This window comes from Panthera uncia, chromosome E1, assembly GCF_023721935.1.
Source record: "Panthera uncia isolate 11264 chromosome E1, Puncia_PCG_1.0, whole genome shotgun sequence".
NCBI classification, from domain to species: domain Eukaryota; kingdom Metazoa; phylum Chordata; class Mammalia; order Carnivora; family Felidae; genus Panthera; species Panthera uncia.
In genome coordinates, this window is record NC_064814.1 from 41,463,722 (window position 1) to 41,488,397 (window position 24,676).

General features: G+C 42.9%; 1 protein-coding gene across 6 annotated transcripts in view; it reads right to left on the minus strand.

Annotated features, from left to right (window-relative positions):
* Positions 1–553: 553 nt before the first annotated feature.
* Positions 554–24,676, minus strand: part of BLTP2 (bridge-like lipid transfer protein family member 2) — a 35,398-nt gene continuing 11,275 nt past the window's right edge. Inside the window, exons 21-49 of one of the 6 annotated variants that reach the window (XM_049636665.1) lie at positions 24,268–24,458; positions 24,046–24,145; positions 23,718–23,920; positions 22,399–22,693; positions 19,817–19,974; positions 19,342–19,548; positions 15,170–15,269; positions 14,776–14,958; positions 14,318–14,439; positions 13,680–13,835; positions 13,473–13,594; positions 11,999–12,179; positions 11,267–11,353; positions 10,956–11,066; positions 10,684–10,819; positions 10,449–10,579; positions 10,167–10,268; positions 9,686–9,820; positions 7,377–7,625; positions 7,201–7,284; positions 7,016–7,084; positions 6,566–6,635; positions 6,235–6,339; positions 6,018–6,058; positions 5,745–5,772; positions 5,546–5,635; positions 5,374–5,462; positions 5,127–5,237; positions 554–728 (exon numbers count right to left, since the gene is read on the minus strand). In XM_049636665.1, coding sequence (XP_049492622.1) covers positions 606–728; positions 5,127–5,237; positions 5,374–5,462; positions 5,546–5,635; positions 5,745–5,772; positions 6,018–6,058; positions 6,235–6,339; positions 6,566–6,635; positions 7,016–7,084; positions 7,201–7,284; positions 7,377–7,625; positions 9,686–9,820; positions 10,167–10,268; positions 10,449–10,579; positions 10,684–10,819; positions 10,956–11,066; positions 11,267–11,353; positions 11,999–12,179; positions 13,473–13,594; positions 13,680–13,835; positions 14,318–14,439; positions 14,776–14,958; positions 15,170–15,269; positions 19,342–19,548; positions 19,817–19,974; positions 22,399–22,693; positions 23,718–23,920; positions 24,046–24,145; positions 24,268–24,458 — 3,779 coding nt within the window. In that variant the 3' untranslated portion in view covers positions 554–605. Of the gene's footprint in view, positions 4,748–5,126; positions 5,238–5,373; positions 5,463–5,545; positions 5,636–5,744; positions 5,773–6,017; positions 6,059–6,234; positions 6,340–6,565; positions 6,636–7,015; positions 7,085–7,200; positions 7,285–7,376; positions 7,626–8,018; positions 9,264–9,685; positions 9,821–10,166; positions 10,269–10,448; positions 10,580–10,683; positions 10,836–10,955; positions 11,067–11,262; positions 11,354–11,998; positions 12,180–13,472; positions 13,595–13,679; positions 13,836–14,317; positions 14,440–14,775; positions 14,959–15,169; positions 15,270–19,341; positions 19,549–19,816; positions 19,975–22,398; positions 22,694–23,717; positions 23,921–24,045; positions 24,146–24,267; positions 24,459–24,676 lie in introns of those variants that run through there. The other 5 variants (XM_049636663.1, XM_049636664.1, XM_049636666.1 and 2 more) reach the window with 5 other exon arrangements.

Genomic DNA, 24,676 nt, shown 5'->3' on the forward strand with positions numbered 1-24,676 from the left:
GTTTTTGTTTCTTTTTAGGTAATCTCTATGCCCATTGTGGGGCTTGAACTCACAGCCCCAATATCAAGAGTTGCATGCTCTACCAACTGAGCCAGCCAGGTGCCCAACACTTGTAGTTTTTAATTTTAGGATTAGATATTACTTATTTTGTAAAAATGCAATTACATGAGCCAAATCAGCAACTCTGAGAACTGCACCAGGCAGTTCTAAGTGAACTCAAGAATGAAACTGTGGAATTAGTAGCCCTGCTTCAATGAATGGTGTATGTATATATGATGGAGTATGTGTATGATATGTATGATGAGAATTCTGAACAAAGGAGGCAGTGTAACAGCTGCTAATCAGTGGGGCTCCATAAACTAGCAAAACTCAGACAGGCCAGTGAAATCTGAAATAATATGTTCCTCAGAATATAAACAAAACCAAACTATAGGGAGGAAGGTAGCATGTTTTTTTTGTAAATAAAACGTCCTGATTAATATATTAGAACTCATCATAGTGGTTGTATTAGTTTGCTAGGGTTGCTATAACAAAGTATCACAGACTGAGTGGCTCAAACAACAGAAATTTATTTTCTCACAATTCTGGAGGTTACAAGTCCGAGATCAAGGTAGACCAAGTAGAGTTGGTTTCTTCTGAGGCCTCTCCCATTGGCTTGTAGATAGCTGTCTTCTCCCTGTATCTTCACATGGTCTTCCCTCTGTATGTCTGTGTCCTAATTTCTTCCTCTTTTTTGAAGTTTATTTATGTTTGAGAGAGAGAAAACACGCGAGCAGGGGAGGGGCAGAGAGACAGAATCCCAAACAGGCTCTGCACTGTCAGTACAGAGCCCAACATGGGACTTGAACTCATGAACTGTGAGATCATGGCCTGAGCCAAAACCAAGAGTCAGATGCTTAACCGACCGACCCCCCCCGGCCCCCCCCCCCCCCCCCCGCCAATTTCTTCTTTATAAGGACACCTATCATTGGATTAGGGCCAACCCATATGACCTCATTTTAACTTAATTGCATCTTTAAAGACTATTTTCAAATACAGTCACATTCTGAAGTACTGAGGGTTAGGACTTCAATGTATGAATGCAAAAAGGGGGGGTATGGTGGAGACACAATTCAGCGTAACAGGGATTAATAATGCATTAAATAGGATTTTATTTTTAAAAAGCTTTGACAAGATTTTTATATTGAAGAATTTAAAGAAGTAACTAAGGAATTGTGATTACCAGTTTGTTAAATGAACGAACTAATAAACAGATCAATACATGGTAAAGAAACTTAGAGGTAAGAAACAATGAGTAGAACTACAAAGACACTTTTCTAGAAGGAGAATATACAGATTGGTGTTAAGACTAATCTTACATTCTTAGAAAAGATACAAGGGAGTGCAGCATAAAATATCCACTTTGATAGGTATATTTGATTTCTTGTAGGTAATGAAAAATCAAAGCATAGGGTTAAATTTAAAAGATGATTTCAGGTTGTATATAAAAATATTTTTTAGGGACTCCTGAGTGGCTCAGTCGGTTAAGTAAGCATCCTACTCTTGATTTTGGCACAGGTCATAATCTCACAGTTTGTGATGGGATTCTCTCTGCCCTTCCCCCTGCTCACGGGTGTGCATGTGTGTACTCTCTCTCAAAATAACTAAACTTAAAAAAATTTTTTAATAAAATTTTAATAAAAAATTTTATCATGAATAAGTAAAAGGTATTCATAGGTCAGTGATTCTAAGTGGGGGTCAGGGGTGGCAGGAAAGAATACCTTCCAGGGATGAGCATATCAAAACTATGGGTGAGGACAGTGTTTTTTAAATTATACTTTCTGAAACTTTGATTTTTCTATCATCCCCTCCACTCTACCCTGAGAATCACTGTTCTAGTGCCCCACTGATTGAAGAGAGTATGTTAAAAATGGCACTTGATAAGAAATAATTCAAACTGCACTTACATGATTATGGTCTCAAAGCTATCTGATGTGACCTAAGAAAGGGACCCTAGTGACATGTTAACCATGTCCTAAAGACCTTAACCCAATATGCTGTGATCAGAGAGGCTATATAATGTTGGGTGACCTGAACATTAACTCTGGACCAGGACACACAGTATCATAAAATCATCAGCATCTGCTTTTTGAAAAAGCATCACAGAACTCAGAAGCCCATTCTCTACAATTAAGAATCAGTGATTATAACCCCCCTCATTTTATATGTAGGAAACTACAATTCAGAGAAGTTAAGATAACTTGTGTAAAGACTCTTAAAATAGTTATTGGTGGATCCAGGCACCAGTCTAATATGCTTAACTACTTTAGAAACCATTAATTCCTATTACAAGTATTCAGGGTTTTTATCCAATGTGCAGTTCTGGTCACTACAGCTTAAAAAAAAAAATGTAGTAAAGCTAAAAAAAAAAAGAAAATGTCTAAAGAAAAACAAATTAGATCATCAAAAGGGCTACTGTTACATTTATTTATTCATTTATATCCCAATCTCATTCCAAAAAAGGCTTACAAAGATGCAGATAATATAGTAAGAAAAAAAGATTAAAACAGAAAAATGAAAATAAGGAAAATAAAGATAGGAAAGGAAGATGGAACCAAGAATGTGGCTAGCATACAAAATATACGATGTGAAGTCCTAAACACTTGCTGGAAATGGACCACAAATTAGGCTCTAAGTGGCATAGCACTGATATGAAGAAAAAATTACAGTCAGTTGAATATTTAGTGTCTTTAAGGTAAAATCAAACAGCAATTCAGGAAAAGCACAGCTGAATTCAGAGGAAATTTCTCCCATGCATCCTTAAACAGAACATTATGAATTGTAATGATAAACACCCTTTACAATAGCCACAGCTATTAAATTTCACAGGGATTTTCCTACAGATTGCCAAAGTACAATCCAGAAAAAGCAATTCTGCAGAGGCCAATAAAATGCCAGCTATACAGGGAAAATCTGGCTTAATCCAGGGACAGAATTAATAAACACAAGTACACAGAGTACTTTCCAGACTCTCTTTGGTTTGTAAAGAGAGATTAAATATAACTGAAGGATAATAAAATGAAGGCTTTGAGGGGTGCCTGGCTGGCTTGGTCAGAAAGGCATGTGACTCTTGATCTCGGGGTTGAGTTCGAGCCCCACAGTGGGTGTAGAGATTACTTCAATAAACAGTTTAAAAAAAATTTTGTTTTAAATGAAGGTTTTGAGAAGTTTAGAAAAATGAAAACAAGTTATAAATGCCAGAAATGTATAAAATTTAAGGTCCAGATGACTTTCCTTACTAAAGAAAAAGGTTCAGGGCACCTGGGTGGCATAGTTGGTTAAGTATCCAACTCTTGATTTCGGCTCAGGTCATGATCTCCTGGTTTGTGACTTTGAGCCCTGCATCAGGCTCTACAGGGACAGTGTGGAGCCTGCTTGGATTTCTCTCTTCTTTCTCTCTCTGCCCCACCCCTGCATGCTCTCCTTCTCTCTCTCTCTCTCTCTCAAAAATAAACATTTTTTTAAAAAATAAAAAGGAGGGGCACCTGGGTGGCTCAGTCAGTTAAGTGTCCGACTTTGGCTCAGGTCATGATCTCACGGTTTGTGAGTTCGAGCCCCATATGTGACTCTGTCCTGACAGCTCAGAGCCTGGAGCCTGCTTCGGATTCTATGTCTCCCTCTCTCTCTGCCCCTCCCCTGCTCACGCTCTGTCTCTCTCTCAAAAGCAAACACTAAAAAATATATATTTAAAAAATAAAAAGGAAAAGGTTTTTGAAATACATCTCTAACCTTAGATCTTAAGGCTGATGTCATGCCTCTTAATCCCTTGGTTTGCCTATCAGAAACTGAATCCCAGGTCATCTAGGGAAATACTCAGTTTAATAATCCTTGTGTCTTCCGAGGAGACTTTGTTTTGGAAAAAAAATTCAATAGCTGTTCCAATTAGCCCTAGAAAAGACATTAACCCATCCATATTTCAGTTCTTATTCCTCACATTTAGGCTATTAGATTCACTTTTGAAATTTTTAAACATTAGATTTGTCACAGACTGGCTTTGAGCCCCCAGATCATATATTTTAGCTACATATTTAGGGGTTAAAATGCCAGCTTTTGAGACTTTTGAAAAACATTCATACTACTTCTGAGAAACCTATAAAACACATAAATAGCACCTTGAGACTCCATGAAGTGTTACTTCTCAAGAAAGGAAATACGACAGAGAAACAAGGAAAGGAAAAAGTAGAATAAGCCTCTGGTTGAAAGCTTCAGGGTATGAGCATTGGAGAAATGCAGCGAAGGAAAAGGTCAACACAGATCTGAGATGTTGAACTGAGAGGTGGGTTGTATTAGGGAGTAGGGAGGGGTAGGGCCAATTGTGGCTGCCAATAGCAGAATGCGCAACATTTGAACTCTGGTCCAACAAGTAGAAGAACAGAATAGTAAGAGGCTACAGAGTAAAAACAAACTAGATCATCAAAGTGGTCATACTGAGTTGGCAGTGGAGGAGATCCTTGGGTTCTCAGGCCTCAATCTACAGTAGAGGGGCTCAAGCAAGGCTGGGATGGACCAGGTAGGACTCCAGGTTACAGTCAAAGTTCTTGAAAAGCATGGACTCCGATGGACTGGGCTGGGTAGCTTGTGTCTCCATGACAAAGTTCACTGGCTGCTTCTGTAGGAGCTCTGGGTCAAAGGCCACACCCCGAAAGAAAGGGTGGACCTGGAAGTGATGCAAATAACGTAGACGGTGGAGGGGATTCTGGCATAAGAGCTGAAGGCAAACAGAGCATGAAGGATAGATGAGATAGGAGAGGGGCTAACCAGAAAAGCTGGAAAAGAAGTTCATGGGCTGTGGAGGGCAGGAAGAAGAATCCTAAAGAGGATTTGAAAGAGGGAGAAATTATTGGGGGCAGAGGTGGGAATAGAGGCACTGTCCTGGTAAGAGAGCAGCACTGGCCCTCTCTCTCAGAAGTGACTGACTATGCATGGGGAGGATGGTACTTGATCAAGTTACAGCACGTGCGCACGCACACACACATACACACACTCACCAAATTATTAGAGGAATGGGGAAATCTCATTTCAGTAATAGGGAAAGGAGAGAATTGAATGGTTTGGTAGTCAAGAAGGAAAGTAGTGTTCACTCTTACCTCATGGAGCAGGAGTGAGAGCCCCTGGTTAAGAGAAGCTGGGACCTCAGAATCATAGTGTGTCACACTTGCCAACATGGCCACATGATCCCTCTCTGCAGCCACTGGGAACTGAGTTAAGAGGTGGGGAATGGGGGTGGGGGGCAGTGGTAGCATTGTTTAGTAGGAATAAGGCAAGATTTCCTAAGTTCTTCCCACTACAGGGCAGAGCTCCTCTCTTTGCCCAACATCCCTGCCATTTTCTCACCTTCCCAGTTGCCAGACAGAAAAGCAAGACACCCAGGGACCACCAGTCAGCAGCATGGTTGTAAGGCCCTCCACTCAGGACCTCTGGGGCTAGATTTGAAAGACAGGTGTCACTGACATCAATTGGCTGTCCTCTGCCAATGCTTCCCCACCAGTTTTAGCCCCTGTCTCACCCATGTACTGAAGGGTGCCACAGATAGTATAGGCTCGGGCTCCCTGGGGCAGGTGGCGGGACAAACCAAAGTCTGTCAGTTTCACATGGCCTGTGAAAGATAAGGCAACAGCACCACTCTGTTCCACCCCTTGTCAGCCATGACATATTCCCAAACAGAGTACCTCTAATTCTGGGGCTAGGAAAAGAAAAGGACTTACCTCGTTCATCCAGAAGGATATTCTCCATCTGAAAAATCACAAGTGAGAGGTTATTCATCTTCCTTTTGACCTTCTTTTATCATATATACCTGTCTGCTGAGGAAGATGCCCTATTCAGCATTCAAGTCTATACTTTGAGGGCTCTTGCCCAAATCCTTAGCACCCATGAGGGCCCCAAGGTCAGCTATCCTCAGCTCCCCTCTCCCTTCTTAGATCTGTGGGTACTTCTTACTGATGCCCCACTTCAGACAGAGAAAAAGTGCTTAACTCTACCTTCACATCTCGGTGGATGATGCCCAAATCATGGAGATAGCCTGTGGATGACAGCAAGTAATGGGGTGTGCTAAAGCTCTCCTGTCTTTCCAGTTTCCCTGGTAGTTCCCATCCCATCCCTATTCCTGTTCTTTGACCTCCAGAGTTAATACCACTTCTCTCTGCCCCTCCCCCTTAAGTCTTCCCTCATTTCCATTACCATTTCTGTTTCACTTACACAGCACCAGAACCAGTTCAGCAGCAAAGAGGCGGATGGAAGCCTCAGTCAAGCAGCCGACAGAGGACCACAGGGAGCACAGATCTGTACTGCAGTAGCTGCACACTGCAAAGGACCAGAAGTCTAGGTGATATTGGGGGGTAATGTGCCTGGGCTCAAAGGCATTTTAGGCCTCTTGCCCAAACTGATGCCACATGTTGTTCCCTCCCTTTGGGAGACAGAAACACTCAGAGAAGGGAAACAGCCAAGGGAGAACAAGCCAAAGGGATAGGTAATCTCAGGTGGAGTACAATGGGACAACTCTTGGAAATGAGAGAGACCAGTCACTCACTAATGAAGAGGTGTCGTTTTCCCTGCCAGCTGTCCCCCAAACCGTGTACAAAAGGATGGTTGATCTGTCGCTAGGGATGAAAAAAACAGGAAGTTAGGGAGGAAAAAGGGCACTGAGGATCAAGACAGCCAAGAAGTCAGGATTTAACCTAGTTGTGCAGAAAGGGAGCTGCTGCCCTACCTCTAAGTTGAGGTGAACAAAATAGTAGGGACTGCCTGTCTGGTAATCCCAAAACCAGCATGATACTATGAACACACCAGGACATGCTAGAGAGGTTTCCCTGGAAGGACCTAGAATTAGCTGCTGCTAACTACCTTTCCCAGGATCTGCTTTGGTTGAAGCAGAGGGAGGGGGCAGAATAAGGAAGAGCAAGGCAGTTGGACAGGAAACGTGCTTTCTCCATCTGTGATTTAGTTCTTCCTAGGCTCCATTCCTGGGCTCTGTGCATACCTGGATGCTAACCTCCTCTTTGCACTGCCTCAGGATGTCCCTCTGTAGGACCTTTACCTTGGACACCACCTATAAAAGGAGAGAAGTGATGACTCCTATGCGTTGTTTATGCCTCCCAACCTTTCTGAAACTAAGAATAGAAGCAGAAACTAGAGAATGATATGGAAGGATACCTAGGTCCCTACCTTCACTGCAAATACTGCTTTCTGGTCACAATCTAGCACCTTGAGGACTGTTCCAAAGGAGCCTTTAGCCACAAGTCCTAAAATCTGTACAGAGAAATTAAGAATAGGGTGATTGAAACTCTGGCCATTTCTAGATGTCTCCCCAAGACTGAGACCCCTTCCAGGGACTGACCTACCTTCAGCTGGTGATGCCCTGTAAGAGGCCTAATGGGAAACTCCGGCAGAAAAAGGTTGACGAACTGAGGCACTGGCCACTCAGACAGAGGCTTCTCTATTAGCAACGGGGTCGGCTCCAGGGGCTCCTGGTGTAGGCACTGATGCCCCCGTAGTCCCCACAGCTCTTCCAGACCTGACCTGGTAGTTCCCACACCTGACCAGAGGCTCTTCCAGCCTCGGACCCAGGGACCCTGGATGTTGCCACCCTGCTGAGAACCAAGGGAGCCACTCTAAACCTCTGCGCTTGAGGCATTACAAATTCTGCCCATCTTAGAGGGCACACCCTCAAATCTTAACCTTAGAGATATGTTTTTGAGCACCAGGCAAAATTGCTACTACACTTGTTTTGGGCCAAGGCCTAGATTTCCTGGACATGATTCAAATCCTCTAGGAAATCAGTATGTAGACATTTTCTCCATGAAGCATCAGAAATTCGTCCTGTACCTCTCAGTATGGGGTTGGGATATTTTCACCGTATAGCCTCCTGTTTCACCTCCACAGTGGGCATCACTAACATTCTCCTCACTGGTCAGTTCCCAGGCCTCAAGCCCATGTCCCCCCTTCACCTCCCCTAAACAGGCTGCCAAAGCCCCACAGCCTACCTTATGAGAAGCAACCACCCGGGCATGTTGCCCCTGCCGACAGCTTACTGTTCCCATCCAAAGCCTCTGCCTCCTCTACCTGCTAAATCTGCTGTCCCAGTTACATAAGCGATTCCTCCCCCTGATGCTACATTACACATGAGCCCCGCCTCTTCCCTGCTATTCATGACTAGAGATGCAAGTGGATGCAGCCAAACCCCACTCATCCTCAAATCCTATCTGCCCACCCCAGTTATGAATAAGCTTATAGCCAGAACTAAAATGTGCAGAGACCTATCAGCATGGGGCCAGTGTCACACCAGAGCTGGGAAGTATCTGTGATAGGGCTTCATGGAGGAGGGAAGAGGCCATCCTCATTAGAGTGGCAGCTAGAGGATGTGTCTTGGGTTGATGGGGAGGGAAGGACACAGGTTGAACCCATGCACTTAACACACCAAAAAAAATTAGTAATGACTAAAATAGATTTTTTTCTCTTTAAGTCATTTTCTTACCATTCTCCAGGCATACCCCAGGGGGATCCATGGCCAGCCCTGACTCCTATTGCCATTTTCCCAAGTGAACTTGGCACAGATTGAGGAGGGGCTTTTTTCCCCCCAGAACCCTCATACCTCCTATACAAGGCAGTGGAATGAGGGAGAGAGCGGATCCTCCCCTCAACTTTCTGGCACAGAGGGAGAGCAGTTACACTTAGAAATATATATGTATATATTTATATATAGGTCTATAAAAATTTATCACACTTGATCAGAACTGTCCCTCCCACCCTTTCAGTTGGCCCCAAGGGAACCAGATCCTGATCCTGGGCCCAATCCCTGGGTCTTGCTCTCTTGATGCCTCTCTGGCCCTGCTGATCAGTGTGAGGTAGAACTCAGCATTATTATCCACCGTGTTCTGCAGGGAACAGGCCAGCTGCTAAAAGAGCAGTGCCTCTCTCCACAGTACCCTGTGAGCTCCTGACCACCACAAATCCTGATGGATGAGGGGAAGCGCCTCCCACCCCACAAGTCCCTGGGGCCTGAGCCAAAGTCAGATCCTGTACTGCAGCCACTCTTGCATGCTGGATCACTTGCGCCTGCCAAAGATGGACTTCTTGCCAGGGTTCTTGTTGCCCACACTTAAACCGATGAGGAGCCGGGCTTTCTCCTCCTCTTCCTGCTGTTGCATGTTGAGATCTGATTTAGTTTCTAGCTTTCCCCGGACCTCAGACCCTGTTGCAGGCTTCAGCCTTAGCTTCTCTTTGATTACCTGGTAGGTTAGAGAGGAGTAAAAGGGAAGGTAAATATTAGTGGAACAGGCAGAATAAATCACTGTGAACCAAGTCAAAAAAGATTTGTTAAGCTTACATGAAGGCACAATGTGACAATTCAAATTATAAAATGATCTCTGCTTTCAAGAAGCTTACAGTCTAATTAGAACCTATTCTAAAACTGAAGCTGCGTCAGCCCTCAGTTCCCTAAAACTCAACAGCAGTTAACATATATAAGTGTAAACATTTAAACATCTGACCAAAGTCATGGAGAGGGCAGGGATAGAAGTTGCTCACTTCATTCACCTGCCCGTTGCCAAGGCTACTTGTCCTACATATGTCCTACAATGAAATGCTCCTGAGCACAGGACCTGTTTGTCAGCCCCTGCTAACCAAACAGCCATGAACTCTGGCAGGATACCTGGGCAACCAGGGCTTTGCGGCTGTCCCTCTTGACAGCCATGGCAAAGTCTAGCCATGTCCATGTGTTGTTGTGGTACTCCAGACAGGGCAGCACAAGGTTAAGGTCACCCCAATCCACACTATTCTTCTCACCCTGCAAGAGAAGGAGGGAGAGGGGAGAGAAAAGAGCGAAAAGATCAGCTGCCATTTTTAGTCCAAAGCTAATACTTTTTTAATATATGTGCTGCTGAAGTGAACACACAGTCCAATCTAATACTTGAGTCCCAAGTCTAGCACTTTCCTGCAGCAGCAATCTAAAGATACTGATTTCCCTTTACCTCATCCTGTAACAGTACTGACTCCTGAAGGCAGCAGAGGGAACAGCAGATTATTACCCAAAGACCATCTTCACAATTTAGACTGTTGTGCCTAATTGTAATCTCTGATCTTATCTGGTTCCCTTCCCACCCTGTTCTAGAAAGTACTAGGGAGGAGCAGACCTTGTAGCTGACACACAGAGGAACCTGTGGAATCTTTATGTAGATGAAGGAGTTGTTCATGGCAGCTCGCTCTTTCATCTTGTCAATATCATCCACAGGGTGCTAGGAAAGGCAGGAAACGAATATGAGTTCTTGAAACCATCAGAAGAAACTTAGAACCCCAAACATCTCCATCTCCTTTCATCCCTGGAAAAGACTCAGGAAACAGAAGAAATCTTCAGCTGACCCAAACAGAACCCTAGGATTCTTCCATCTTTCTGTCATTAGGGGCATGTCTGGTACCTCAGGTACTTTCCGAAATGATCTTCTGACACCAGAACTCCGATTTAAGCCTTGTGCAACACCCTTCCCAGGGCCCAGTGGTGCTGCATCATCTGTTGCAATCAGCTGCCGAGGCTTAACCACTGGTATTCCTATGAAAAAGCAAGCACACCAGCTGTTGTCCTCTTTCTGAAGCTTCAGCTATCTCTGAGGCTGCTACCCCAGTCTTCCGGATCTCCACCATAAAAGTTCTCACCAGTAGTCACCAGTTTGGACTTATCTTCTTCATCACCAACCTCATCATCTTCTACGCTTCGGCCAGGAAAGAAAAAGCCCATTATTCTATGGAAGAACTGGTGTGTCAGCTGGATGGTGAGAGGCACCACATTTACCTAAAGAGGAAAAAGGCTGAAGAAGCAATTAAGCTCAGACATCATCCCTCAGTTTACCTACCCCTAATGTAACATAACACACAGATAGCTTTTGAGTGCCCTTTGTTCCTGGGTCCCCAAAGGACTGTTTACTAACCTCAAAGTGTTCCTTAACAGAAATACCCCCAACAGGGGGCCGGACTTTGCTGAAAAGGCGGAGGGCTAGCTGTCGCCCAGATTGGCAGGAGCTCTGGGGCCGTAGGACTACCTGTAAGATAAAGAGTGATAAGTCTACCCACAAATCCCTGCAGACTAAGAGGAAAAGCAACAGTCTTGCTAAGCTAGACAAGCTTTCACCTCTCAGATCACCACAGTATTTCCCTTAGTGGGTTTATGGGGAAGGGCCATTACAAATGCCCTGTGTTAGGAAGCATGAGAATGGGGCAGGAATGGGGAAATAAGACTTGCCTTATAGACAGCATTGGGGAGGAGGTTGTTCATAGTGAACCAGCCCAATTCCAGAAGATGTTCTGCTGTGTCATCAGACTTATTCACCTATAAAGACAGATTCCCCCCCAACCCCACCCCACACACTATTATAAGTCTTTCTCAGGAGCTTGCTAGAGAATTGCTACATATCCTGTTTTCAGGTTCTCCATATGTTTAACCCCAACCTTTGGTATCCCTTTCATCTCCATACAGTCAATTCACCCTTTAATCCAGTGTTTCTCATGGACACTACTAACAAGAGCACTAAGTGCCAGTAATCCTTCCCAATTACTGTGATAGTCAAAAATGGTCTCACTCATTTCCAAACTCCCAGGGGGAAGGAGTGTGGAATAATGAATCATGTCTTCTCCTCCACTGGTTATTTATTGCAGGAAAGCTGAATGTCAGTATAGAATTAATTCTATGCCAAGCTGGTATTGGAAGATTACTTCTTTCTGGGCCATATTTCTAGGGATAATCTTATTCAATGAAAGAAGCATTTGATCAAGCTCATCTATATCTGTATTATTTAATATTACAAACAACTGTGTCTAAAGGGAACTCTGCTCATGTATCATCATTAATAACCGTTAATACCAGCATTAGTAATCATATAATAATTAGCCTCTTTGTTTCTCCGAGTTAAGACTCCTGTGATGGGTCAATGTCTCTCAATACAGCTGCCTTTATGTGATTGTATATACCCGATACCTTGCTGTAGAGGAACCGCTGCAGCTCCAGTTCAGCAATTCCTAGCTGTCCATCTTCCTCTGTCAGACGCCATCGTGCCTGAGCAAAGTAGAACTCAGTGCGACGAACCACACTCACATCTTCTTGTTGCTTTCGCAACTCCATCTTATTGGCCTGCTGCAATTGGAAATCCTTAAAACACCTATAAATGGACAGGAGGGCCAAAGCCAATAAGGGTAACAGCATTTGGGTTGGGGGTGGGGTAGAATGCTCTAGAATGATGCAGGAGGTAAACCCAGAGATGGACCTATTTTGGGATAGCTATTCCCTATTTTTTTCACTGGATTCATGCTCCTCACACCCTGGGCCATGGGAGAATAAATCCCATCTTTCAAATTTTTCAATTCCACAGTTGTTGTTGTTGTTGTTTTTTCTTAAGTTCCACACCCATCTTGAGAAACTTAACAGAAGACCATGGGAGAAGGGAAAGGGAAAAAAACAGTTACAGAGAGGGAGGGAAGCAAACCATAAGAGACTCTTAAATACAGAGAACAAACTGAGGGTGGATGGGGGAGGGGGTGGGGGAGAGGGAAAAATGGGTGATGGGCATTGAGAAGGGCATTTGTTGGGATGAACACTGGGTGTTGTATGTAAGTGGTGAACCATGGGAATCTACCCCAAAAACCAAGAGCACACTTCACACACTGTATGTTAGCCAATTTGACAATAAATTATAAAAATATGTATACATATATGTATACACACACACACACACACACACACAAGTATATATATATATGCGCTAACTATGCCACATGCTAACCATGTTAAAAAAAAAAAAAAGTAAGTTCCACACCCAGCATAGGGCTTGAACTCATGATCCTGAGATCAAGAGTCACATGCTCTACTGACTGAGCCATAGAGGTGCTGCTTTTCTTTTTTTTTCCAAGGTTTTATTTTGGGGGTTTTTTGGTATATTTTGAGAGAGAGAGAGAGGGAGAGAGAGAATCCCAAGCAGGCTCCCCGCTGTCAGTTCAGAGCCCGACGTGGGGCTCAAACTCAGGAACTGTGAGATTATTACCTGAGGCAAAGTCAAAAGCTGGACACTCAGCCGACTAAGCCACCCAAGTGCCCTCCAGGTACTTCTTAATAAAGTAATCTCTGCCCACTAATAAACCCCTACAATTGTATCTGCAATTGTGCTCCTTACTGACCAACTTCCAAGATATTTTATTTTCAGTTCACCTGCATAGCACCAGGGCCACAAGAGCTATCTTTCTGAGCTGATTTTCTCCTTTCCCAGGAGGTACTCTAATGAGGAGCCAAAGCAGGGGCTCTCCTGTTCTCAATCTCTTGGCCAAGACCAGCAACGCTCATTCGGGAAGTGCCCAAATCTACATCAGCCTTTGATAATGCACAATAGATCTAAAGCAAGGAAGAGAAATCAATTCCAGCTGGGGCACTAGAAAAGGGCAGGGAAAGGATGCTATGGCACCTGATGAGGATATTCAGCTCTTCACTTTCCAGCTGTAGGTTGGCTTTCTCCTGGTTTAGCTGCAACTGAAGCTTTTGGTTCAGGTCAAGCAAGTTCTCATTCTTGCTGTCATCCTGCAAAGACTAGGGAGCCAAGGCAGGAGAAACTGAGAGGAGATCTCCTTTGTCCCAGGAGAACACCCTCTCCTCAAACTGCCCTGGTGACTACCTTCATGATAGAATACATCTGCTTTTCCAGCTGCCGTATTTGGGCCACATGCTGCCGCACGGCCTCCTGCAAGTGTAATATGCTGCTGCGCTGTTCCTCAGGATTGCTAGAGATCTCAAGCTGGAACCTGACTCGCTGCTTCTTCTCACTATGCTCCTGAAGGAATGGAAAAGGAAATGAGCAAGGTTTCTTAATAGACATGTCTTGTAGTAAGGTGAAATACAGAAAGGAACAAGAAACAGGGACCTCTTCTGGAAAGCTTACTTGTATCTGTTACCATTAGTAGCAAGCATAAAGGGTAGGCCAATGCAGAAGACATAAAGATTTCACAATAAGCCAGTGCCACAGGGTAGGGATAGAGGTGATAGTGGGGACCAGTTACTGTTTTTAGAGGTATTAAAGTGACTCAGCAGAGAACTGACCAAGAAAAACCACACATAAACAAGTTCTGCAGTCTCAGAAACACTCAGACCTTTTCTAGACAATTTCAACTGCTGCTATTGACTAACACAGGATGTACTCACCACAAGGTCCTTTTTCAGTCTGAATCATGGCTTTTCTTACTGGACCCCAAATAAAGCACAAGGTCTGTCAGTTCCTGTGAGGTTAACTGGCATTCTATTAGGGCCCATGCTCACCTTCCGCTTAGGTTCTACGTGGAGCAGCAGGTTGTTGACGATGTCTAAGATCATGGCATACTGAGCCGGGTTGGTGGAGATTTCCAGCTCATGATGAATAAGGGTGAAGGTATCCACAGCTCCTAGGTAATTGATAGCAGCTAGGTAAGAAACTCAAGTTTCTCTCTAAATATCGACCCCATCTTCTAACCCATATTTGGTATTAGTGAGAGATGCTCATGGGTAGAAATAGGTTTTCTTATTTTAGAATTAAACAATATCCATTCATCCCAGTTCCCTCCAACAGTCCAGTTTATTCTCTTATAGCAGAACTTACACAATGTAGAGCAAAGTGAAAGTGTTAATGCCCAGGGCACAGTGGGACTTCTAATAACACTACTAACTCAAAACCACTAAGGAAATAGCTACTTTCAAAAATTCTCTAGTTCCCTTCTAAAAGCCTTTCAAGCCCTGAATACCTTCCTGTTTCTTTAGGAGATCTTCCTTTTCCTGGTTCTCATGAACCTCAGGTGGCTTAATCTGAGTTGCCAGCTCAGGATCAATGTCATGGCTGTAACTAATATAGTACATTCGGCAGCTACAGCGTGAAATGATCCGTTGGACTTGCTGGGCTTGTTGCGCCTCAGCTGGCTGGTTCCAATCTGGGAAGAGGTGGGAAAGAGATAAGAGAAAAACATTTTCAATGGAGGTATTGTGAGAACCTCCCAGCCATATGTGATGTTTAGGGAACTCCAGACACTTGCTTTCCCCCTAGCCTAAAACAAAATGGTCCTATTCCAGCATATGTTAATTTTAAGAGTATGTAAGAAAATGCACATCTAACAACATGATGGGGAGTAAGGGAGAGCTGACCTGTGGTGGTGGTAACCATGCCTCCCACTGCCTGCCCGCTCTCCATCAGCTCCTGCACAGAGTCCAGACTACGCTGCCGGTGCTCCTCAATATTCTTTACCTGAAGACAGAGATACAGGCACCTTTAACTCCTAGCCAACTGGGACACAGATGATTATGATGCAAGTAATACTATCTAAATTTCCACTGCCTGGAACAGCTTGAAGGATCTCCCAGGGTAGAAGACATACATGACTCCCTCCTGGCCCACCACCTAAATTCTCCAAACCCAGATGAGTTACATGTCTGCAGGCCTAAGACCAGAAAAGCAAGCTAGGTTAAAATCATATCCTATCTGGGGGCACCTGGGTGGCTCAGTCAGTTAAGTGACTCTTGATACCAGCTCAGGTCATGATCTCACAGTTCTTGGGATCAAGCCTCACATCAGGCTCTGCTTGGGATTCTGTCTCCTTCTCTCTCTCTGCTCCTTCCCCACTTGTGCTCTCAAAATAAATAAATAAACATTAAAAAAAAATCCTATCCCACCTCACACCCATTACGATGGCTACAATCAAAAAAAAAAAAAAAAAAAAGTGTTGCCAAGGATGTGCAGAAATTGGAACCCTTGTGCACTGTTGGGGTATGTCAAATGGTACAATGGTACTATGGAAACAGTATGGCAATTCCTCAAAAAATTAAAAGTAGAATTTTTGCTATATGACCTAGCAGTTCCACTTCTGGATATACACTGAGAAGAACTGAAAGCAAGGTCTTGAAGAGATTTGTACACCCATGTTCACATGGTATTATTCACAATAGCTAAAATATGGAAGCAACCCAAGTATCCACTGATAGACAAATGGATAAGCAATTTCTTGTACATACAACAGAATCCAATCCTAAAAAGGAAGATGCTAGAACACGAACAAACCTTGAAGAGATTATAGGAAGTGAAAGAAACCAGTCACAAAAAGACAAATACTGTATGATTCCACTTATACAAGGTACTTAAGAACAGCCAAAATCATAGAGACAGAAAGTAGAATGGTGGTTGCTGAGGACTGGAAAGGGGAAGGGAGGTTATGGTTTAATGGGTATAATTTCAGTTTTATAAGATGAAGAGTTAGGGAAATGGATGGTGGTGATGGTTGAACAACATTATGAATGTATTTAATACAAACTTAACTTTACACTTAAAAATGGTTAAAACCAGGGGTGGCATCCAACTCTTGATTTCAGCTCAGGTCACGATCTCAGTTGTGAGATCAAGCCCTACATTGAACTCTGCGCTCAGCATAGAGCCTGCTTGGGATTCCCTCTTTCCTTCTCTCTCTCTGCCCCTCCTCTGCTCACACTCTGTCTCAAAATAAATAAATAAACTTTAAAAATGGTTAAAATGGTAAATTTTATATCTTACCACAATAAAAAAAATTTTTTTTGAGGAAAAAGTCAATCCTGTCAAGCACAAAAAATTTCATCAAAACCAGTGACTTTCCCACCCACTTTGATATTCATGCAATTGTGGTTTTGCTGTTTTCTGTTTTCAGACAACCACTCTGACACTGTTGCCCATGGGGTAAAGGGAATGAATTCTTTTGAGTCTCTCTGCCAAGCTGAAGTCAAAGTGAATAGTAGAATGAGTGATATGAAGACCATAAGCAGATCTGCCAAGTCACAAAAAATTTCATATGGGAAAGGCAAGATCAAAGTACTCCCACCAAACTCAGTGAAGGAAATCATAAGCAAAACGAAAAGACAACCTACTGAAAGGGAGAAGATATTTGCAAATGATACATAAGGAACTCCTACAACTCAACACCAAAAAAACCCCCCCAAAAAAAAACATTAATCCAATTAAAAATGGGCAGAGGACCTGAGTAGACATTTTTCCAAAAGAAGACATACAGATGGGCTAACAGACACATGGAAAGATGCTCAAATTCATTAATCATCAGGGAAATACAAATCAAAGCCACTTCACACTAAAATGGCTAGTATCAAAATGAAATAACACATCTTGGCAAGGACGATGAGAAAAGGGAAACTGTGCAACGTTAGCAGGAATGTAAATTGGTGCAGCCATTCTGGCAAACAATACTGAGATTCCTCAAAAAACTAAAAACAGAAGTACCATACGATCTAATAATTCCACTTCTGGGTATTTATTTGAAGAAAATGAAATCATTAATTCGAAAAGCCCTATATTTAATGCTTATTATGTGTATTTATAATAGCCAAGATACAGAAGCAACCTAAATGTCCTTCAACAGATGAATGGATAAAGACGTATTTTATATATACACAATGGGATACTACTAGCCATAAAAAGGAATAAAATCTTGCCATTTTTGGCAATACAGATGGATCTAAGGGTATTATCCCTAGTAAAATCAGACAGACAAAGATAAATCCTATACGATTTCGCTTATATGGGGAATCTAAAAAACAAACAACAAAAACAGAAATAAACCCATAAAGAACTGGTGGTTGCCAGAGGGGAGGAGGGTGGGAGGAATAGGTGAAATAAATCAAGGGGATTAAAAGGTACATACTTCCAGATATAAAATAACTCAGAGATGAAAAGTACAGTACAGGAAACAGTCAATAATACTGTAATAATTTTATATGGTGACAGATGGTAACTACCCTGGTGAGCATTTTATAATGTTTGTAATTGTCAAGTCACTATGCTGTACACCTGAAACTAATATGTCAACTATACTTCAATTAAAGAAACAAAAAAAACCCTAGGATATTCTACTCTAATGCTAATATCACAGCCTGAGGAAAAAAAGGGTTCACATGTAAAAGAGGGCATGCCTAAAAGAAGCAGAGGCCCGGAAAATGCTAGAGATCTTGCATAGCTCATCCTGCCCACCTCTGCCTGAGTATACCTTCTATGCCTACCTCCTGAGATTAGTGGTAAAGAGCACTGCTTGCCTGAATCACAGATGTAATATATCAGCATGACCTCTCATAGTACCAATAACTTGACCCTTACTTGGCTTGACATCTGATTAAATGATTACCTTGTGTGTAATTACACCTGAGGTTGCTTAGATTGAGCCCTAAGGTTGTTGGAGTAAGAAGCACCAGGCAGGGAGGACAGAAAAGGGATTAGCTTTTTCCCCACCGAGTAGAATGGTAAATGAAGTTATCCTATTGGTCCTTAAAGAGGTAGCTGGATCCAGTAACTCATTTGGGTGTACCATGCCCAGCACAATGTGGACACTTCACACCGGTTAAGTAGTAACAATGCTGAGTATTAGGTACATCTTATAACTATTAGATCTCCTATTATTCTGGGAGAATATCCTAGAAATTATAAAGCAAATTCAGTTTTACTACACTGAAAAGAAAATCTATAGCCTAGTCCCTGCCAACTGCTCATAATTCCACCATCTAACAAAATGCTGTCTTGACACACTTAGACCTCCTCTGACATAACTTTTTAAAAATGGTGTAATTATTTTCCATCTAAATGAAGCTTTGTATTTTTCAAAGCAGTTTCTCACCCTTGATCCTTTCAACAATCTTGTGAGGGGGAAGTATTAACTCAATTTTACAAATAAAGGCGACTTGGGGCCCTGGGGTGGCTCAGTTTAAGCCTCTGACTCTGGATTTCAGCTCAGATCATGGTCTCAGAACTGTGAGTTTGAACCCCACATTGGGCTCAGCGCTGACAATGCAGAGCCTGCTTGGGATTCTCTCTCCCTCTCTCTATGCCCCTCCCCTGCTCTCATCTCTCTCTCTCAAAATAAATAGATAAACAAAGTAAATAAAGGTGACTCGCCCAAAGGCTCATGGCTACTATAACAGCAAAGGTGGCATTAGAACTCACATCACCTGAGTCCTAGACAAGCAGTCTTTGTATTCAACCTTACTGCTTTGCTGAAACTAATCAAACATCTTCATAAGAGAAATCAGAGAAAGGGCAGATAAAGAATTTATCTAAAGTTCTCAGGCTTACTGCCTGTTTTCTTGGCTGCCTGCTGATTAGTGTGATTTATTAGCAGAGGTCAGCAATCTTCTCAAACGTAAAAAAGTTCCAACCCATTTTATTCTAGTGCTGGGAAACAAGAATTTCCCTCACAATAAAAAAGAACAGCAAGAGATTAAAAAAAAAGAAAAAAGCACTATGTGCTCACAGACCACAAATCAGAGACTGCCTGCAATTCCTGTATTTGACTAACCTCTAACCAGAGCTGTCGGCCATCCTGCTCAGTGGGGCTGCTTTCAGTGGTGGCAAAGTACTGCATGCCATCCAGTAGGCAAGTCCAGGATGTCTTTTGCTTCAGTGTGTCACCATACCAGGCTGGATGGTGTTGGCACTGCAGCAGCTGAGCTTTGGCAGCTGACACAATGACACAGCCTTCTGTCTCCGCTCCACGAAGAACCATCTATGCCATAGACAGGAGCAGAATCATAGCACAAGGGCCACCAGGGAAGATGAGAAGGTCAGTGAAAGGACTGTATCAATGAATGCAGCTGGATCTAATTCTGGCTTACACTATGGTTTTAGAAATGGAAGGATTATCCTGGATACCTGGTGGAAGGAATAATTGTTTGGAGCTCTATCTGCCCATTCTTATTTGGCGCTGGGAGAAGGTGAACACATATGATCAGGATCTAGCCCAATGCTAGGGTGCTCTGGTAAAGAGAAGTTACCTGGCAATTAACCAGCTCAATAAGGCAGTTTCGGTTATATATATCATCCGTCTGGCAGGCAGCGATGCCACACAGCTGATCACTCACACCTGATTCCTCTTCTGTGAACACTACAAACCTGTCTGTCTCTTCAATCAGCTTCTGCAACATGTAGGCACCTGGCAGAGAAATAGGAAGTGGAAGAAAGTCACAATCTCAAAGGAATATGGGCAATACATCTAGGGCCAAACCGATCTTCCTTCAATTTCTCTAGAAAATACTCTCTCCAACCTGCAACTCCAGCCCACCCACTCCCCTCCTTGATCTCTGAGGGCAAAATAAGGGTTGTCATTTCATTTCCTCAATTTTAACAAAAATAACAGATTCCCAAGAGTGCTATATAATAGCAGCATTTTTTTCTCTTAGGTATATCAACCTCTGATTACTCTAGGATCTTTCTTCTCATTTTGTTCCTTATATTTTTCATTTTATATTATTTTAAATGTTGTTTGTGGACCACTCCTTTCCATATGAAACCACTCCTTTGCCATTAGTGCCACTGTGTTCTCATAGCTCTACTGCTTCCTACGATTATGCCTCTAAATCCTCTTCTCCCATGTCTTAGAAATAAGTATCTCCTCGGGTTCCCTTCTCTTCCTCTTTCTTCTAATGAGTTTTTCTAACAGAGTGTTATGGTTAGCAGCATCCAGAATCAGACTTGTCTGCCTGTCCTGTATTTAAGATCCTATCTCTGCCAGTTACTCGATTGTGACTTTCAGCAGCTTGCTTTAACCTGTGTCTCAGTCCCCTTGTCTGTAAAATAATAGTAACTATCTCATAAGGTTGTTGAGGGAATTTAATGCAATAACATACAAAAGTATTTTGCAGAGTACCTGCCACACAGAAAGCAACTATTATTATCTACTTGGGATTAACTTTTAGCTCTATGCCGAAACTCCCAAAGTCTTCACCTCTAGTTCTAAGCTTTTAGATCCTCATTTCCAGCTGTTGGTTAGACATTACCTAGATGTACTACTTGCACCACAAACTCAGCATGTCCAAATCTGAACTCAACGACCCTGTTCCTCCCCGAACTTTAGTATTTAGTATCCTCCGGCTCTCCTATCTCTGATATTACTGTTACCATCATGCTAGTCCCAGGCTCAAAGCCTCAGTCATTATTGCTTTCTATCTTAACTCTTTCTTCCAACCAGTTGCCAAATTTCTTAGTACAATAACATTTCCACCCATCCCCTCATCTCCATTCCCACTGCCTCTACCAAGTTCAGGCCCTCATTACATGTTGTTGGGACACCATAATAGTTTCCTTATCTGTCTCTCCACCTCCAGTTTCTTCCTCTCCAGTCCTCCTCCACAGCACTGCTAGATTTATCTTCCTAAAAGTAAAGTCTCATGATGACACATCCCCATTCAAAAACTTTCAGTAGTTCACCACTGTCTACTGAAGAAGGACCAAAAACTCCTTAGCCTTGTATAAAAGACCTGTGATGGTCTACCTGTGATGGTCTATGTGCAGCTTTCCTTTCCAGGATCTTCCCTCGCTCCTCGCCTTAGTTACTCTCTATGCCAATTGAAACAGATTGTTCGCTCTCCTTTGAACATATGGAGCCTTACCAAATCTACTCCTATTCAGGATGCCTTGAATGCCTTTCCTCCCCATTTCCACAGGTTCAAACCATACTCAGCCTTCAAGGTCCAGCTCAAATGCTACTTTCCTCGATAAACCTTTCCCTGATTGCACTCCCTCCTTCATTCCAGTCAAGAACTCCCATATACTTTTTTCTCTTTTGATTTCTCTTTTGATATCACTTTCCACCTTGTTCTTAAATTTACCACGAACTTGCATTCCTCTATACTTATTCCCTCTCCTTAAAACACCCTCTCCTCTTTTCTTGCCTGCCGAACTCTTATTTATTTTTTAAGGCCCATCTCAATGATCTTTTCTGGGAAGCTTTTCTAGATTTCCCCATGCTGATTTAAATACTTTCTTCTTAAACATTCTTAAAAAGCATTTTCATAATGAAATAATAATTTACATGTCTGTCTATTAGTTTCTGAGCTTCTCCTCATTTTTATATCCCTAATGTCTAGGGTTATGTCTGGTATATTATAAACCCACAATAAGCTAAAATGAATCTATGAATGAATGAGTGATTGGGAATGAATGAATGAACTAAGCTCATCCAGAGATGATAAACTTGTTGAGGCAAGTAGAATGTCATTCGTTTTATATCTCTCACTGAACCCAGCACAGTGTTTTACGCCTGTTAAGTACTCAATATTTGTTAACAAATTAATTCATCAAACCACATAACAATTCTTTAATCATTTTTCTCCCTTACTCATCCCGTTCTGGCCCCATCACTCCTTCATGATCCTCTCCTCCTTCCCACAGGATGACACCCTTTAACTGCCCCTATATCACGGCTATGTAAGTCAGAGGTGACCTAATATGGAAAAAGAATAGTTTTCATCTCTATATCTAGATGGAACCAGCCATGATTTAGTCCTCCCAGTTCTTGTTCAATCCTATGCACATATCCTACACCTAACTCTATGAAGTTTTATTTCCCCCAGCTTACCTCCTGAGGACCCCTTATCAGGCTGTCCACTAAAGCTGGGAGTGCTGACGGGAGGTGGGGCTGGGGCACTGGTCAGAACACTCTGCTTTGGCTTTTTAGCTGGCATCTGGGGATCAATCTTTAACCCCTTCAGGGCCTCCGTAGAGAGATTACGTTTGAGTACAGCTGCCTTTTTATAGCCATCATATAAACCAAAGGCAATGTCCCGATTGGTGGTTGTCCAGGAAGCCCGTAAATCTACCAAGTGCAGCTGGTGTGTATGAAAGGCAGGATCCCCAACTCGGGTAGAGAGCTCCTAAGAAACAGGAAAAGAACCACAAGGTAGCATGGAAATTCCCACTATTTCTCCTGGACCACAAAGGCAGAGGCAAGAAAACAAGCTTGTTGAACAAGAAATCTGTTCTGGGGGAGAAAAGAAGACCCTGGAGAAAGAAAAACTAAGTGGTCTTAGTTTGTGCATTAGATTGCATTCTGACTACATCCGCTATATTTTAAATGATTTAGAAAATTTCAACACATGGGGCGCGCCTGGCTGGCTCACTCGGTAGTGTATACGACTCTTGATCTCCGGGTCATGAGTTCAAGCCCCACCTTGGGTGTGAAGCCTACTTTAAAAAAAAAAAACAAAAAAGAAAAGAAAAGAAAATTTCAACATAAAAAATCTTTCTTTAATTAGGAAAAAACAACAACAAAAAATGCCAAAGAAGGTGCTAGGAAAAAAGTTTTACTGTTTCTTGAAAGGCAAGAGACTATCTTTAGGAGATGGAGAGAAGGAATATTCAAAAAGAGGTACGCTGATACAAATGATAATAGTGAGTTCATCAGACAGTAATGATATTTTTACTTGGAATACAGTTAGAAACGTTACCCGGGACTTAGCTTAAAACCTACTGCTATGGACTAAATTGTGTCCCTCTCCATAATTCATATGTTGAGACCATAATCCCCAATGTGATAATATTTGGAGATGTGACTTTTAGGAGGTAATTAAGTTTACATGAAGTCACAAGAGTGAGGCCCTTGTGATGGGATTAGTGCCCTTATAAGAGACACCAGAGAGCGTGTTCTCTCCCTCTCTTTTCCTGCCATGTGAGGACCCAGCGAAGGCAACTGTCTACAAGCCAGGAGGAGAGCCCTCACCAGAATCTGACTATGTTGGCCCCTGATCTTAGACTTTCCAGCCTCTAGAACTGTCAGGAATAAATTTCTGTTGTTCAAGCCACACATTCTTTGGTGTTTTGTTATAGCAGCCCTGTAACAGCAGACTAAAACACCTACTGATAAAAATAAGGTAGCAAAGAGACTGTGTCAGGCGGTACCTCCTCAGCCGTGCGATTGCTGTGCCGTTGGTAGGTGAGAGAGGACAGGCTCAGTAGGTGGGTCTTTGTTACCAAGGGATCAAGGCAGTGATCAGCATTTTCTTCAGTGGGTGAAGCCATAAGGTGAACAGTCACCTGACTTAGGTCACTAACCATCTGGGTCACACTCCAGTCAGAGATGAGACGCCGCATCACTGTGCCCGCTGAGAAAAGGAGGCATACAGAGCCCATGCAGACCAGTACAGAAGAACAGTGTGGGACACATAGAGGGAAGAGAAATGTGAAGGGCAAAGAGGGTAGGAAAAATGAAGGCAGTCTTTGACCTTACCTTGAGGTATAAGCCGCTGAGTTCCCCTAGTGAAGACATGGCCCTGACTGCACTCAATCTGGATGCCCCGTTGCTGGGCAAATGAGGCCCAATAATGCACCTGGCAACAAGAGAGCATAATACTGAACAAAGAATGACATCAGATGATTAAGATGGGAAAAAACACAAAAACGAGGGAAAGGGAAAGAACTGAAGATGTCACCAGGGCTGTCAGAGCCTGACCTGTAGCTGGGGAAAGAGTGCAGTATAGGAAAGCTGCTTGTAGTGCTGGCCGAGTTTCTTTTTGCTAGGTTTCAGGTTATTAAAGAGCTTTCCCCTACAGATAGGCCTTGTGACACTAGTCCAAGTTGCCCAGAAGTTTTGCATCCAGCGCAGGGTACTACTATATAGCAGAATCCGGGGCTGGGATATCGCTGCAAAAGAAAGGATAGACATTTCCTACCTGTGGTTAAAACACAGAGATAAAGCTAGCTTCAGCTTTTAGAGGTTTAAAAATCCAAACAGCATTCAGCCTCACACTATCCCCAACACCCGTTCCTTTTAAAGATCTAAGCTTTGTTTTCACCAACCCTCTCTCAGAAAAGGTCCTAATCCAAATCCTCCCTTGCTTTCCTTATCCCCTCCCCCAAGG